The 17,336-nt window shown below is 40.6% G+C and overlaps 1 protein-coding gene across 3 annotated transcripts in view; it reads left to right on the top strand.

Moving 5' to 3' along the window:
• Positions 1-17,336, top strand: part of GABRB1 (gamma-aminobutyric acid type A receptor subunit beta1) — a 143,954-nt gene that overhangs the window by 125,180 nt on the left and 1,438 nt on the right. The window contains exons 6-10 of one of the 3 annotated variants that reach the window (XR_012995169.1): positions 8,308-8,445; positions 8,550-8,702; positions 10,043-11,816; positions 12,298-12,465; positions 12,586-12,907. Coding sequence is in view for 1 of the 3 variants with exons in the window: in XM_076336199.1 (XP_076192314.1) it covers positions 8,308-8,445; positions 8,550-8,702; positions 10,043-10,293 (542 nt within the window). In the remaining 2 variants the exon portion in view is untranslated. Of the gene's footprint in view, positions 1-8,307; positions 8,446-8,549; positions 8,703-10,042; positions 11,817-12,297; positions 12,466-12,585; positions 12,908-17,336 lie in introns of those variants that run through there. The other 2 variants (XR_012995170.1, XM_076336199.1) reach the window with 2 other exon arrangements.

Below are 17,336 nucleotides of genomic sequence, written 5' to 3' on the forward strand. Positions count from 1 at the left end.
TAAAAGGGTTTTCACCATCTCAGACAGGGGAACACAATATTGCATAGAAATATAAGGTGTCCTTGCGTAAGCCATGCTGGTATAAGTAAGAAACACAACATGTCCTGATTCATCTGCAGTCTGAGTCCTGTTGAAAACAGAGACCCTATTGCCTTAAACAAGAGCAGGTTTTGGCCTGACACGCTGGAGCACAAACCAGATGGACCTGGATTTCAAATGCCTTTTTCACCGAGTACAGCAGCTGTATCTAAAACTGGGGGAGTCTGCCAGGCAACAAAATGAGAGCACTTAGAAGTAGATCTTAATTAGTCAAATGAAATAAGTGCTCAAGGGCAAGATGTGTTTACAATACGAGCAGACAAAACTATGTACCATGCAATATTGACTGAACTAAATTAATTGAATGCTAAGCAGCTGGACCTCTGTTGCTAATGTTTACATAATGTGCTTATAAATAGTGTTGTTCTCTTTTTAACTTTGTAAAGCAACTCAAGTCAGAAAAAACTTCCAGGATTATGGCTCAGCCTGGGATAGCCATGTATTGTACAGCAGCTCCAGGTGAGAAAGAAATAGGAGGAAACTGAGGGGTGAAAAGAGTGATTTGCATCAGACTTAAACTCTACATAAAACGTCCTCCTGACAGCACTGCAAGCAAGTCACCTTAGTCTGGTTCATGTGAAGGTGTGGAAGTCCTTTGAGTTAGCAAAAGAGGTGAGGGACTGCAACACTTGGCTTCCAGGAAAGGTCAGGTCTCTCTCGACACGCTGAAGTCTCTCATCCCAAGTCAGGCACTCCCAGCCTGTGCTGCCCGGATTGGAGTAGAAACAATTTGTGGTCTGCATTTTGCTGCTCCTGAAAATTGATTTTTTCCCTCCTCATCAAACCAGGGGGGAATGAAGGGTAGAGGAAAAAAAGGAAGAGGGGAAAAAAAAGCAAGCAAACCTCACCAGAAGAGGTCAGGAGCTTTGGTTCAACTTTCTGCAGATTGAGATACAGCTTGTATCCAGTATAAGTGTCCATTCAAAAGGAGAAGAAAGGGAAGAAAGAAAAAGGAGAAAGCTCAAAACAGATTCAGGAAAAAGCCGTCTCAGAACGAAAGCAAGAGAAGACGACTGGGATTTCTGACACTTGCTACTGGAAGGAAACAACCCCTCTCTTCCCAGCTCCGAACACTCAAGGACAGTCTGGTACCAGCAGCAAGTGAACCTGGACACAAGGCAAGGAAACTATTGGGGTTAATCTCCTCATGCATAGCCTCTGTCCTGATCGCTGTTGACTAGCCTTTAGACAAGAACACGACGGCGTGACTTCAGAACTGTGCTGGTTTCAACCCCATGGGAGGAGAGGATTCAGGCAAAGAAGTAAGAAACATGGAAGCAGTTGAACAAACAGATCCTCAGCAGTTGTAACTACCGAAGTAACTAAAGTACCATTTCAAAACTTCATGTTTCAGAGCCACTCAAACTAGATTGTAAGATGAGAAACTAGCTAAAGGTCTGTAGAAACTAATGTATGATGGCCATACTTATCAGGGCTGATCTGTTAATAGCAGTTGTGCATCTGTACGTTACATGTACAATTACACAAGTATCTAGTCTGCACAAGAAGACACCAGTCAGGAGCACATACTGCACACTTGCTTTGTTAAAAAAGTTAAAAAAGCAGTGTCATTGCTGCTAATTTTGAGACAACAGGTCATCAAAATGTCTCAAGTCCAAAGTTAAATCACTGGCACTACTCTCTAAACATTTGCATATAAGAGACGTCTGAGTTTTCAGTGACATTTTGGCCACTGCGTTACTATGGGCAGGTTGCTTATTATTACACAAAATGCGTGGGCATGAACAAGGTTTCCTAATTGCAATTTAATTTACAGGAATTACACAAAGACGTGTAGAGTCAGAGGCTCTCAAAATCAGGCTAAAAATCATCATTCCAGCGATGAAGTAAAAATATGAGTTGTAAAGGTGAAAGACATGAGACGGGCAAATCTGGCTGCAGTGGAACATGTCAGACCCTTAACTCCTGTGCTGTCTCAAATCGAACGTCTATCTCACCCATCATCTTGTCTCTGACAGCGGCCAGCAGCACACATCTATGAAGCTAGAACAGAGCATAGGATATACATGCTGATATTTCCCCAGTAAAGTCCTCCAGTAAGTGTTCTGCACTTTGCTACCTCAAGTCAGAAATAGTATCATTGTGTTTAATAACCTGGATAGATTTTTATTCTGTATATGTATGATAGCTTCTGAACAAGCATAAACTTCTGATACTCGTGTCACCTTGTGCAATGAGTTCTGCAATTTAGCTGTACATTGTATTACCCTTTATTTCTTTCAAATTAGCCACTAAGCATACTATTTGTTGCTTTCTTGGTCTGGAAGTGTGAGGGATTGTGAATAATCATGTCCTGTTCAAGCTCACCATGATAACTTAGGATCTTACGGACTTCGGTCAGACCATTCCCTCAGCCCCCTTACCTCCAGGCTGAAGAATCGTGACTCAGTCAGTCCTTCTTTCAATGGAAGCAAGTCTATCCTTAATCATCTCAGTGGCCCTTCTTTGTAGCCAACTTAGTACAGCTATTTTTGAGAAAGAAAGAGAACTGCATATAATAGTCAAGATATAGCACAACATGAATTGGAAAGCATATGAAAATGCAAACAAAGAATTTTGCATTTGCTCGCCTTTCCTTTCCTAATAATTCCTTGGTTTGTTTTTTTTATAGGTAATGAGAGTGAAACTCTTACTAGTGAACAGGGAAAAAAAAAAAAAATACCACTACGCCTTATAAGAGGTACTCTTGCACATGAAAGCCATACTAGGTAGAAATTATTAATGTGTATTTCTGATTGTGCACTGCATTATATTTATTTTAGGCTCAGTAGGTCCTTTGACATCACTGGCATAATCCAGTAGAAGAAGACAAAAAAACCAGTAAGGCATTTTCGGTACAAGTCTGACTACTTAGCCAGAAACCTTCTATGTTTCCATCTATTGAGATGACAGTGATACTGAGAAGTCCTGCTGTGTTAGCCATTGAAGAGATATTAAGCAAAACCAAACAATTCCTCTCCCAAAGGACTTTCAACCTCGTATCAAGTCTCACTGGCAAATGAGATTTAAAGAGTTAGAGGGGCAAAAAATGATAACAAGTAACAATGAACCAATATTAAAAGTGTTTGCGCAGTAACACAAGTTTATAATTCACTCTCTGAACTAGATTAGGATGTTGCAAGAGTGGCTTTATGCTGTAATAACATTTATTTTCTGCTTCTAATGGATAGGAAGTGATGTCTCCAACTGGGATGGAACAGATTGCTCCATATGTTAAATTCATTTTTATTTGAGAAACCTTCTTAAATAACTGACAATTTGTAGTACTCCAGCAGTCTAACCAAGTTTTCATTTGGGTCAGTATTGCTTAGGCTAAATTCTGACTCATATCCCCAGTTACAATCTGCCATCTGCCTATAGAAAGTATTTCTCAGTGAAAAAAAAGTCACGTACAGATAAAAACACCCACTCTAACACAGGTGGCAGGGAGCCTTTTCAAGCAATTCTACCAACCTTAATGTTAACTAGTGACATCGCTTTCCAAAACACATCTTCAGATCTGTGGTGCCCCCTTCACATGTCGGGTTTAAGCTGAAATAGTACAATAAATTTGCCTCGGTGGTGTGCGGAAGAAATGCTTTATCTTCTTGTTTGAATAGAGTCATAGAAATAATAACTATGTGAAACAAGAAAAATTATACTGTAAGAATACATTCAGCAACGAAGACTGAGTTGTTAGGAAAGGGATGATCCAGTAGTGATGGAAGAAGGCTGGGTTCTAGCGTCATGTCCTTACACAAGGCCAAATGATTTGGGGCACGCAGAGTGGAAATATTCTTTTGAAATGCCCTATTTAGACGCAGATCCCTAAGGCAGAGACCCTGTTGCTGCGCATTTTGGAGCTGCCTACCCTGGAGAATCAGAAGGAAAAAGGGGCTCCATTTGGACATCTCTGTGGAAGTGGTAATAATAGTAGCACCACGACTTTATTTGTTAAGTTAATGTAATACAGATCTTTATTTATCCCAGAGGTATTTGAAATGGTAAGGGCTGCGGTGGAAAATAAAACAGCCTGGTGACATTAACATCTAATACACTGTTAACCTCAGCTATATCACAATGTCAGCAACATTTCCAAAATATTTTTGTCTGTGAACAGCAAGATTTATACTTAACCTATTTCTTGCCGTGCTTGAATCTAGTTACTTTTTAGATCTGTGGTAATTCTGCCAAAGTGTTCTCACTTAAACTCTCAGCTGCTGGTCTAGAAGCAAAAAAACAAACAAAAAAAAAAAAACCCAAAACAAAAAAAAAGTGTTGGCACATCAAGGACTGTTATTATCATTTCTAGACATTATTTTCTAGGAAGCAGAAGTTTAGTATCTGGAGCTGGGCAATTAAACATATTTTAGTGGTTTTGAAGCTGGAAAAGAGTCTAGCAAGCAAACAAAGGCTTAAATAGCTCAATTTTCATGGGAGCTTTACTAATAAAAAAAAAAAATCTTAGCAATCACTTATTATTTAGGTCAACAAAAGCACACACAGAAATCCTGGGGAATTTGTTTGATTAAGTGGGCTAGACTGCTAGGGATGTCAGCCCAGAAATGAAGCCATGTTTGCTCCAGAAGTATTGAGCAAATGTGTTTAAATCCCAACGCACCCTCTGTAGGAAGTCCGGCCATTAAAGACAGTGGCTGACATTAAGCATATCACCACCCCAAAACCCGGCTCTCCTCAGACGTATGCTGGTTGCTGTCCTGGCCAAATTCAGCAACAGGCGTAACCCCTTCGGGACCGCACGTTTCGGGCCCGGCGAGCCAGGCTGCCGCCGTGCCGAGGCCCGAAGGAGGGCTGGGGGCGGCCGGCGGCGGGCTGGGGGCGACGGGCAGCGCTCCGGCCCGGCCGCCGCCGCGGAGCGCGGGCGCCCCCCCGTGGCCTCTCGGCCGCGCTGCGCCGCGCCGCCGGGCGGGGGGGGGCGGACAGGCGGGGCCGGGGGCGCCAAACCGAACGTTTCTTAATTTACATCACTGCCGCTCCTCACTTGAAGGCGCCATCCACTTCGAAAAGGAGGAGTGATCTGTCCTCTGCCAGCTCTGTTCAGAGCTGAGATCGGTTCCAGCCTTTAAACTGCAGCCGGCTATGGTCCTCCCGAGTTTGCTAGTTTGGAAAGCGAAAAGCCACGTCAACGCCTGTGGAGCCTCCAAGCCCTGCATCCCTGAGTCATCGTCAGCCATGAAAGCAACGCTTCTCGCACACCTAGAACAATGTGCGAAGCACGTAATGAAGGGCATCAAACAACAAAAATCGTATCACGCCAGGGAACGGACTGCCTGGGGAGACTTTACACCTTGTTAGTGTCTAGCAGAGTTATTACAATGACTGTCACGGCAATCATGATTGTACTGAGGTTCTCTCTATACAAAACCATAGGAAGATGTTCCTGCTCAACTACTCTTCTAAAAAGAGAGCTAACAAATGTGAATGCTCCTGACTGAAAAACATGACTATCCCTTTCTCATAATTTCCCCCAGCTTTAACCAGAGTAAATTCAAGGAACAAATCAGCATATCAGAAACAGCAGTAGCTCACACTAGATCCATTTTTTGTAGTATTTGGAAGCAATTTTTAAGTTTGTAAGAGTTAAAGACATGGCCTGCCAGCAGTGATGGCTTGTCATCAGCTGAAATCTTCCATGCAAGGTTCTTGCTTTTGGTCAATCGACTTTATAACCTTGTAGTTCTACCTTTCATTTAGTAGCCATAGAAACCTTTCCAAGACTCATGAAAAACACATTTGCCTACATCACAAAACTCCCGTAATCTGTTTTTGCAAAGGTCCAGCATCACCATTGGCACCATGTACCAATAACATGGTGCGATCCTTCTGTAGGAAAGTGTGCCTGTTTTCCTTTTGAAATCTGCCCTGTGATATCCCACGTGTCTATCTGGTGCCAGTTTGGTTTTAACAACTAAATCTACAATAATTCTCCTTTGGGGAAGGGAATTTTATCTGCAGTAAGGTGCCCAAACGATTCACTCTTTTGTCAAGAAGGTGGAGAAACTGCAGAGAGGCTGGCAGAGGCTGCTTAAGGAGACAGTGAATAAAGTCAAGATTTGCTGAGCACTGGAAACTGTTCTTTTCTCTGCCCTGGGTCCCAGCGTGCACCGGCCGAGGAAGCAGAACAATTGGAGCAAAACTGGAGAGAGGGGTGTGAAAAGGGCCCCAGCTGATGATGGCACAGAACAGAAGAATCAGGTTCACCGTTTTCTTCCAAACCCTGAAGCAGAATCCAGGATTCTCACACCTAAACCTTCACCTGGGACTTTGCAGCAAGTACCGGTGAAACTTCTGGGTAGTGCTGCACCTTTCTTCTTTCTAATTCTAGCCCCTAAAGACAAAGAAATGGCTATGACTGCTACCTCATGTAAAGGATGTTTGTATGGTGTCAGGTCTACAGATAATCAATACCCTTTCAGTATGAGGTGACAGCTTACCATTTCCTCTATTTTGCTGCATCTTATTTAAAAAGGGAAGACTTTCAAGAGAGACTTTTTTATAATACAGATTTGCAAGAAAATGAAGTTAATGCTTCCCTGACAGTCTTAGTCTTGGCCTTTTAAACAGACTTAGCAGTCTTCATTCCCTTCTTCAATCATTCTGTATTACATCCTACATGTGGCTCATGTTGGCCCTGTGGTTTGTGTGCAATGCCTTTAAAGCAGCTACTGAAGTCAATGAAAAGCTCTTGGCTCCTAACTGGAAGGCATGAAAACCAGCCATGCAGAGAGCCCTGTGTGACAACCCCGGGGTGGTTCATTTAAAAAAAAATAGCATAAGTAATGGGAAGCGCAGAAGTTTTAAGCAAACAGCAGCAATCCATATTGCACAGGTTAGTACAGTTTCAAGAGCAATTCAGATAGTTAGCAAACCATGGCACTGAGCAGTTCACAAATAAGATATGTGACCACTTAACCTTGTTCGGCCCGTCACTGTGTGTTTGCATCAAAAGATAGCTGTTCAATAACTGCAGACTTTCCAAGCAGTCCCTTGAGCCCGGCAGCAAGTTGTGAGAGCTTCTCTGATTGTCACCAGGGAAACTACGGACCCGTTCTGCATGCGGTCAGCCTTCCAGAGATGAGGTTATTACCAGGCACTATCATAAGAAAAGACGTCTCAGGACTAATGTCCCTAGCTAGAAACTGCATTACTGGTGCATACGAAAGGATAAGTTCCTAACACTGTAGAGGCTTCTGATGCTATGGTTGGTTCAGCTGGCAAAACTACTGTCAAGTTCTCTAAAGCTTTGAGTTCAAACACATGTTTTTATTTGATCTGTGTTATATGAGTTAAACCTGATTAAATCTAACACCTGAAGGAAAAGTCTAAAAATAGATGAGATGTTGTTCTCGCCTTTGGTAGATATCTGGAGAAAGTAGTAAAATGCAATAAATTGGAACCAGTTTAAATATTAGTTAAAAAATGTCATCAATTGTGAGATTTTTTTGAAACTCAGTCATTTTTGAGTTTAATCAAAATGTTTCTGAAAATGGTAACAATAATGTTAACATTCCCAGTGGTAGAATGGCAACTTAATTTTTAATTAAATGGTAAATAATCAACATCACTGTTAAAAGGAAAGAGAAGAAACATGCTAGTTTTGAAGTCAATAGGAAATAGTTCTGTGATAACAGAAGATCAAAGATGGCATGGTCTAATTAAAATATAAAATGCTGCATGAATATCAAAGGGATACCTACAGCTCCAACAGACATTGTCAGGTTAGAGTACAGGCACCTGAATTCTTCTAGAATCATCTTTGCCTCCACTGGCTCCGAACTCTGTATTTTGTCACAGCCTGCATAGGAAATCAAATGCAAAGCTGGCAACTGAACCTGGTTTTACTGTCAGAGCTCCTCCTAGAGAGTTTAAAAGTTTTGCTGATGTTATATCAGCCTGTTGGTAAACTGAGCAACTCAAGCCTGAACAAAAAGTAGTAGTATTAGGGCTAGCTAAAAATTGATCTTTAATCTTAAATTCTGTCCTTGTTTTCTGTCTTCTCCCATTCCACACCTAGAAGCCTCCTCTGTGTACAGAGGAGGCTACGTGGCTTCTGTATAACAGAAATGTCACACAACAGAAGGCTGAACTCCTGATTAACGGCAGCTCCCTCCACTTCAACCGCAACTGTTTAAGCCAAGTAATAAAACAAAAAGAAAAATCAATAATCAAATTGTGCCTCTGTTTCAGATGGATACACTACTGATGATATTGAATTTTACTGGAATGGAGGAGAGTCGGCAGTAACGGGAGTTAATAACATCGAGCTCCCCCAATTTTCTATCGTTGATTATAAGATGGTATCAAAGAGAGTGGAATTTACAACAGGTAAGCACTGGCTAGTTAAAAAAGCTCCCCCTCTTCCCCAACCCAGAAATATCAGTGTCTAACTTTTGTTAGGCATTAGTCATTATATGACTTCTTTCTTTCAGGAGCATATCCTCGACTATCACTTAGCTTCCGGCTTAAAAGAAATATTGGATACTTCATTTTGCAAACCTATATGCCTTCCACGCTGATCACAATTCTGTCGTGGGTATCTTTTTGGATCAATTATGATGCCTCTGCAGCCAGAGTTGCTCTAGGTAACTTCTTTTCAAAATCACTGAACTACATAGATACTCGTTGCCTTTGAATGCAAGTAGTACCAAATCCATACAGCTGATTGCAGCAGCATTAATTGTGATCTTAGACATGCAGTGTAGGGTCTTCGTTGTCAGGAAGGCAGGCAGGTGTCACCTTGCCTACATCTGAAGTCCTTGCTCTGCAGTCAGGTTGGGATCCTGACTGACTTCCAGTTGCCATAATGGTCTTTGGATCAGGCCAAAAGTATCTTGCTTCCAAACTGAAGCGTAAAGGTCTAATTCAGGTATCTAAGGGTATCTACACTGTGCTGCAACAACATTTCATTGATGTTAAAAAGCGTCCTCTCAGGCCAGATGTGTGGCTGGAATGAATACACAAGATCCTACTGACATCAGTGGAGATATACCAGCTTACACCAAATAAACCTGTTTTACCTACATAGTTTGTTATTTCCCGTACCATGTTCCTTCCTACAACTTTCCATAAGAACCAAGATCTTCTGCCACCATCTGCGCTTTAAGGCAGATATGCTTTTCAAATGCTAATGCCAGAAAGCCATTTTGTCCCACCTCTATTTTGTCCCACCTCTCTGTAAATTCAACTCATTACACCTGTGCCTAGAGCTATTATCTAGATGCATTAATGACCTGTGATTAAAGCAGACTAAAAGATAATTTCATCCAGCTAAAACAAAACACACGCACACAAAAAAAGAAAGAATCATGCAGTGATGGATAACACAATGAGATGGAAATGCTTTACTTGCAGGCACCCCTTTAACAGGAAAAGCTGTTTTGGTACAAGCATATATATCACTTTCTCTTCATCAAAGATGACTTTATCACACAGCTTCCCTTTCTCCTTTCAATCCTCTGTTTTCAGTCAAAAGCTAGATACTTATTCCAGTTCCCCAGAGCAATGCAAGCCACCCTACGGGGTCAAGCAGGGCTACTGCTGTAAATAAAGTGAGAAGTATTTCCTCACATAGAAAGAACGGTGATCAACTCTTTGCTATCCAGGTCAGCTAACACCACGTTCCCTAGCTGAATTATTGTAAAAATTAAGGCAAGGTGTACCAAGATAGCCTGGGCTTTTGAAGGCTATTTCTTTCACCCTCCGTTGCATGGAAAGCCAAGGAAGGTGCCACCAGCAGGCCTGCAAGGATATCTTCCTTTCCAGTCCTGCAAAACGCATTCCCTTGGCTGTTAAGAATCTGATCACATAATTAAGCCATCTGCGTGAGAAGTGCATGGTAGCTGGACAATGCTGCCATTATGCCTTTCACGCTCAGATCTCCTTCCCTGTCTTGTTAGTCAATGTCTCTTTCTTCCTTTCGCAGGAATCACAACTGTGCTGACCATGACCACCATCAGCACCCACCTCAGGGAGACCTTGCCAAAGATTCCCTATGTCAAGGCAATAGATATTTACCTGATGGGATGCTTTGTGTTTGTGTTCCTGGCCTTGCTGGAATATGCCTTTGTAAACTACATATTCTTTGGGAAAGGACCCCAACGTCAAAAAAAGGCAGCAGGCAGGGCAGGACATGCTACAGGCGAGAAGAGCAGGCTGGAAACAAATAGAGTCCAGGTAAAATGTTCAAGCTAACTTTTCAAATGTTATTTCTGCTGTGACAATGTTGATGTATATGATGATAGAGATAAATGCAGTCTGAACACACATGCAAAAGCATTTAAGATTGTCTAGAGAAAAGTCATATTTTAAGGAGGTTACAGCAACATACGGTTTGTTCCGTCTTCAACTGAAAACAGAGGAAGAAACTACAGAAAATGCAAATGAATATTCAAAACAAGCATTTCTTTGCAGCACAGAAGAAATACAAGGGGTACAAGGAAGTTAAACATTTACCATTTCAACTGTGTATTTCTTTGCTATAGAAGGTGGTATAGAAGAAATGTTTATTATATAGTTCCTCTTTACACACAGAAACTTCACAAAAAATAGAAAGCAAAGACAGACACTGTTGCTTCAGTGAGTCCTGAATGAAGCCCACACCACTGAGCTTCCAGAAACGCAAGGAGGATGCTGCTAGGTTATAACAGCTTTCACAACTGTCAGGATTTTTCCCTCAGGCTAAATTCAAGCAGACCACAGCTACCCCCTCTTAAAAAACAAGCCAGACAAACTCAAGGAAGTAATACTATGGACATTTTTTTAACAGGGAAAAGTTTAATTTAGCAGTACATCACTGAGCACTTGCAAACTTCTATAAACATGTTCCATTTTTTCCCAGTTTTTCAGAAATAAACACTTCCCTCAGGTGTATTTGGCCCAGTCTGACTCAGAGGAAAATACATATCCTAATGAGCCAAAAATTTTCTTCTGTTCTCTGCTTTTCTTACAATATATTACATCCAAGTATTAATGAGATCTTACCCAGACTGTCCTATAAACTTCTGTACTGTTGTGGCCTGAGGTGATAACATTTGGACAAAACTATATTTGAGCCCTCTGTTCAGCTTGAAGAATGAGATCGACACATAAAACTCTTAACAGGTACGACTTTAGCTTGATGGACGGTTGCAATTTCACATACATATCAGGAAGTGCATTTCAGAAACTCTGTGATATTTTATTAGTTCTAATATTATAATATTAGAGTTGTGTGTCTTGTGTCCCAGCAGCCACACCACTACATCTAAACATCATTAACAGAGTCCTCATGTCCTCAGTCTCAGTGAACTCCTGAGCACTAAAAGTCCTTACCCGCATTCACCTCCTGTCCCAATGTGTAGGAGATGCTTTATTACAGTGGGTGCACAAATTCAGTTCAGGCAGTCTCCAAGGTCCCGCAAAGTATTGTCCTCCACAGAGCAGAGGAGATAAGCCATCCCATTACAGATTGTTGTGCGCAGACACTGTCTGTCTATTTCTACGGAAGATAGGGAAGGGAAAAAACCCAGCAAAACCCACAAGCTCTGACCAGCCACCTCAACAGCTCCTGAGATAACCCAGCCTAGGTGAGAAGAAGCACAGCAAGGGTTCATGATGAAGAAGGAAGCAACACTTCTTCAGAGGTCAGCCTTGGCTACGTGGCCCCCAGTGCACTGAACTGAGTAAAGGATGAGAAAGTGTAAAGGATAAGAGTGAAGGTAAGCTCTTTTTCCTACATATTTGGAGAGTTTGCTTAACTAACAAAAAGTCCTAATTCATGACTAAAAGCTTTTGTCTAAATGTTACACTGGCAAAGATTACGCTGAGACCAGTACTCAGAATAGGATGGAAAGTATTTACAACCACACTTGAACTTTTCAGAGCAGCACGTGCATACACCAGCATTTTTCTGACAGAAAACAGAGGGCATACAGGCTTTGTACCAGGATTTGTAAGTGTTCACACTTTAGACTGCAATTTCATTCGGAGACTGAGAATGCTTTAAGTGAACAAACTGCTTTCTGCCTGTACAGCGCAAGTTTGTGATTTTAGATACATATATATATACACATACACATAGACACACACGTGTGTGGATTTTGTTATCCCACTGGAGACACATTGATGTGGGACCTTGTGAGCATTCATTTCACTCAGCATGGAAATGCTGATGTCCAACAGCCATATTTCTGTCTTCAGCAGGAAGAATGCACATGACTGGAGCAGTGGGACACAGTAAGGTTATGTGATCTCTATTGAAGACAACTCCCAGCCTCTCTCCATCATGTTTTGAGATTTTTCACTGTTATTATGATGTCTCTACCACAGCAGGGGAAAGTTTTTTTGGAGCACAAAAGAAGTACAGCTGTAAGTATATACAGCTATAGGATATTTTTTCCCCTTTTACTCTTGACCCATACCACTTATCCATACAGGGACCTATAGCCAATAGAAGATATGTAACAGTGCTTCCTCTCTTTGTGCCAGGTGAAGATATTGCTCATTCCCATCTGACATACAACTCCCATGACTAAAAGAGTTCAAATTCCTTCACCAGATAACAAAAGCGTTAGACGTGAGCAACACTCAGCAAACTGACCACGATATCAACACAGTATAGAGAAGACCAGATGGAAAATGAAACCATACTGCTGTTTCATCTGTGGCTGTTCCTTGCTCTACAGACTGAAGAAGGTGGAAATAAAGCCTCCAGTTTCACAGTTTATGCCATTTTAATCTTTAATATGCAAAAAAATATTAATTTGTAGTAAACAAGCTTTCTGTTTCTCTAAATAAAGCATAAAGACTGTTTATATCTCCTTGTCCATTTGTCGAAGCTAGATGTCACTGAGGAAACCACTGTAATTATGGATAAATAGGACAAACTACCCAGCAAGAAAATATTTAGATAGTCTATGCATGCAGCTGCTGCTGTTTCCCCAGACAGTTACAATGTGAATAATCATTACACAGACGATGTCTCTTAAGCATAAGGAAGAGGTAGGATGCAATCATAATGTGAGTGGGAAAGGGGCTGAGCCATCAAGGGGTTCATAAATGGCAACACAAGGCAGGTGATAGATGGTCTCTTGCTCCCCAGTTCTGCACAGTATCACACCTTCCTTTCAAACCTTCTGTGAACCACAAAACACCTGGGATGGAAAGCCAGAGACCAGCCACAGACTCCAAGGAAAACATACAATTTTCCAGTACAGTGGCTACTGGAAGGAGAAAGAGGAGGGAGCACATAACCACACAACTACCTTAACATTCAAGTAAATCCACAGCTGAATAAGTATATCCCTGCTGAGCATAACCTGTTTCTTTGCAGATCAGATTGTGATAACACTGCTGCATTTGTTCCAACAAGATAGTTTGTATGAGTAACGTGGCCCTGAATCTTTCATCTTAAGAGAAAGAAAAGATGTTTTTGTATTGAGACAAAACAAAAGTTCTTACCTTTTTTCTCCCAACAGTTATCGTAAAAAAAGTAGGTAGGGAAAAACCCATTCCAGACAACACTAAGCATTTGAGACCCATCCTCTGTCAAGGAATGCCAACATGCTCTTCCTCTAGAACTGACTGGCTACTTTTTATGTGGTCAACACAGGACTGTTGTTTTGGGGTTTTTTTATTACTTTAACTATTTTAGACTTACACAATATTGTTTGATGTTCCTAAGCAGGAAACTCATTTTCTAAGTAAACATACAAGCCAGATTATTATTACTTTTTACAATGTTTTCTGAGCACACATCAAGGCTTTTCCATCACTGATGAAGATTCATATATATGTACCTGTGCTGATTTAGGCTTTAGGTAGTTCCAGTGCAAACGAAGAATTAAAAATCTATAAACTCAATGTAGATACACACTCAATATAGATACAAATCTCATTACAAGAAGCATCACCATACACATGCTTCTGAAGAATATTTAGACTTTGATAATTATACCAGATGACTAACACAACGTCAGCTTTAGATGCTTTGACATCCTCCTCACATATTCTTCATGGTATGTTCAAAAGACAAAAAAAATAACAATTCTTCAGCTTTCTACAACTTTAGGCAAAATTTATGCGTTGTACAAACAAGGCAAAGTGTATATGTTGATGCAAACACACATTTAGGCTCAGAATATCTGTAAGCAAGAAATCCTGTTTTTGCCTGAGCAATGGTCAGTTTATGTAATAAAATATAGGGCATTCTGTTTAAAGAACAACAAGGTGGTATTTGAAAGGATAAATGTGTTATATCCAAGAACTACTCTGGGCTTGATATGGCTAATCTTTCCTACCTAAGGATGGGACTAAGATACTCTACTCCTAAGCAGGCAGCCAGCTAGTGGGCCAGAAAACTGACTAGACAGAGCCTTGTCTCTTCCATTCCCATTTTTTGTCATGCCATCTGATGCAAATGTGTCAAAGACTGTGTAAAACTGCAGTACGTACCTGATGTGGGGAAAGAGCCTCCTCACTGAGACATGGGGTGGAATTACTTAAAGCCTGCTAGCTGTTTCTAATGCACAGGCTTCCTACAGCACAGGACCATCAGCAAGCCCCAGGTAACCTCATATTAAGTAAGGGAGAAAAGATTTTAAGACAGAAAATTTACAGCTTTTACTGTGCACATATTTGCTGTTAATTCATTCTAACATTAACATAAAAAAAACTAACAACAAGTCTCTTTTGGGGATCCCTTAACAATTTGTATGTTTTCCAGATTTCTACGGGAATTTGTAGAACTCCTATGCTTCAGTAACTCCTCAGCTGCACAAGTTTTAAGAATATTGTGGAGTGAACTTCAATAAATTCTGAAAGGGTTCTTAACAATGTGGGAAATTAACTATTAGTCCAGCTTCATGTTGCACAAGCAGAGAATTTGACCCAGGTACATAAGAAGAGCTTTTATACTTCTCTGAGCTGATTTATTCAAGATCAGTTTAAGGCCCTTTGCTCTGAATTGCAAAGACTGCAATTCAAAGACTGAATTGCTTCATGACGTATACAAATCATCCTGCCTAAAATGATTTAAATAAAACTCATTTTAAAATATAACAGGTTCGTTCATAACACTTAAAGCAGGAATTCATACGCTGCTTGGCTTATAATAAACTGTCAGGGCATATTAGTTTAAGAAACATCCCTATGAACCACTTTAGATTGTAGGCAGTTATGAGTTGTCTTCACAAAAGAGGAGCCATAATAACTGCTTAATGATGCTTGCACTACTGTTACTACTATTATAACACTAAAGTCAATTAGCTTAAACTTTAGATTATGTAGTCAAAGACAGCTCAAAGAGCTATTTCATAAAACTGGGAAGAAAAGGTTGACTTATCAAAACTGAGAATTAAAAAAAAATTCTCTTTTTACATGGAGACAACTCTGAGGTCATTGCTTTTTGCACAGAGAATGTCAGAACTTAGGAGTAATGAATAGTCCCATAGTTATGGCAGTCCTCTGGATAGTAGGAAACCCTAGCTTAGATCTTCCTTCTGCTTAAATCTGAAGACTTGGCCTAACAAGTATAAACTGGGTAGCCCATATCTCAAGTACAGATTGCAAACACCATACTGGTTTGTGACCAGCTGGCCTCTCTAACCCAGAATATGAGCTTTTCCCACCAAAACAGTGGTGGGAACTGGGATGTTCCCACTGAATGCTCATTTCAGAGTGTACGGAATCAGTTGCTAAACCTGACTACTGCATTTTCTATCTGTGGTGACTTATTACTCCATTTAGAAGACTTTTTTTCCCCACAGCTCTCCTGGGTGGCTTTTGTACAAATAGCCCCTTCACTTCTTTGTTTTCAGTTAGTAAGTGCTTAGTCTGGCACAGCATAAATACGCCAGCAGTCATCATGCAACGTTTTCTCCTTCCGGCAAAGGGAAGGAACATCTTCCACGCTGCCAGGTGGAACCGAGGCTTTCTCTGGCTTCCAGCTTTCCTCTGCGGCAGCCCCCAGAGACTGGATTTCACCGTGTCCTCTGCTTGGAGTTTTTTCTTGAACATACTTCAAACGTGCTGCAGATTATTATACCATTTCCTAGCTCTGCTATATCTTGCTAAAAATATAAAGCTCAGAGTGCAAACAAAGCATTGCATACCACTGGTGCTTCACAAGACTAGATATTGTCAATAAGTAATTTTTTTTTTCCTTCGTATAAAGGCATCCCCAGACAGCCATGGTAGAGATTGTAATATATTTGAGGTAGGTCAAACGCCACAGTTTACAAAAAACAATTTTAATACTCAAGCCTCAAGGCGAAGTCTTTGAAGTTTCACTTAAGAGGTCTGTGTCCTGATGTGTATTTCCCTCATATGAGCTACAGTGGATGTTTAAATATCTGGGAATTTGAACCATCTAGGAAGTCTTTATGGAGAAGTCAGGAGTCATCCTGGAAACACCAAAAAACTTTTCCTAAAAGAGGTTTTACTACAAACATGTAGAAAAATAAAGATGAGTGAAAAGGTTGAGTCCCCATCCCTGGAGGTATTTAAAAGACATGTAGATGTGGTGCTTAGGGACATGGTTTAGTGGTGGACTTGGCAGTGCTAGGTTAACGGTTGGACTCGATGATCTTAAAGGTCCTTTCCAGCCTAAATGATTCTGTGGTTCTGTGGTAAACACTTTGTAGTAATGCAGCCATTCATGGTTAATTACATTCATATATAAAAAAGGTAATGATATTAAAATATTTTATATTAATATATATATATTGTTTGCACCAGACATGTACATACCAGTTGCAGTTTCCAGTTCTTTGTTCAGGTACTTAAAACAGTGCCGTGACTAACTAACAGCATAAATAAAGCAAGTGATAAACATATTTGAAACAACTGCTTCTGGTACCAACATACAAAAATGCAACTGAATGCGAGGTTTCATTGAGTAAAATGGATTATTCTATCTGCACGTGAGCAAGTTAATGGTATGCTCTGGGGAGTAGGGATTTCCATCTCTGCAATATAGTAATTCTCCAAAATTAATTCTCATCACAAGCATATTACAATAACTGATAAAATTCACATGTACCTATATGTTCCTCATATGATGAACCCATTGCTACAAAACTGTCCTTGAAACTAACCTACAGCACTAAAACTGTATAAAATTGACAGAGACAGCGATATATTTTTTTCACCTTGAGTACATGAAAGCTTTGGGTGTCAGGTCACCAGACATTAAAACTCAGTATTTCACAAAGACCATGATCCAGGTTAACGATAAAATT

The sequence above is a fragment of the Aptenodytes patagonicus genome, chromosome 4 (assembly GCF_965638725.1).
Source record: "Aptenodytes patagonicus chromosome 4, bAptPat1.pri.cur, whole genome shotgun sequence".
NCBI lineage: Eukaryota > Metazoa > Chordata > Aves > Sphenisciformes > Spheniscidae > Aptenodytes > Aptenodytes patagonicus.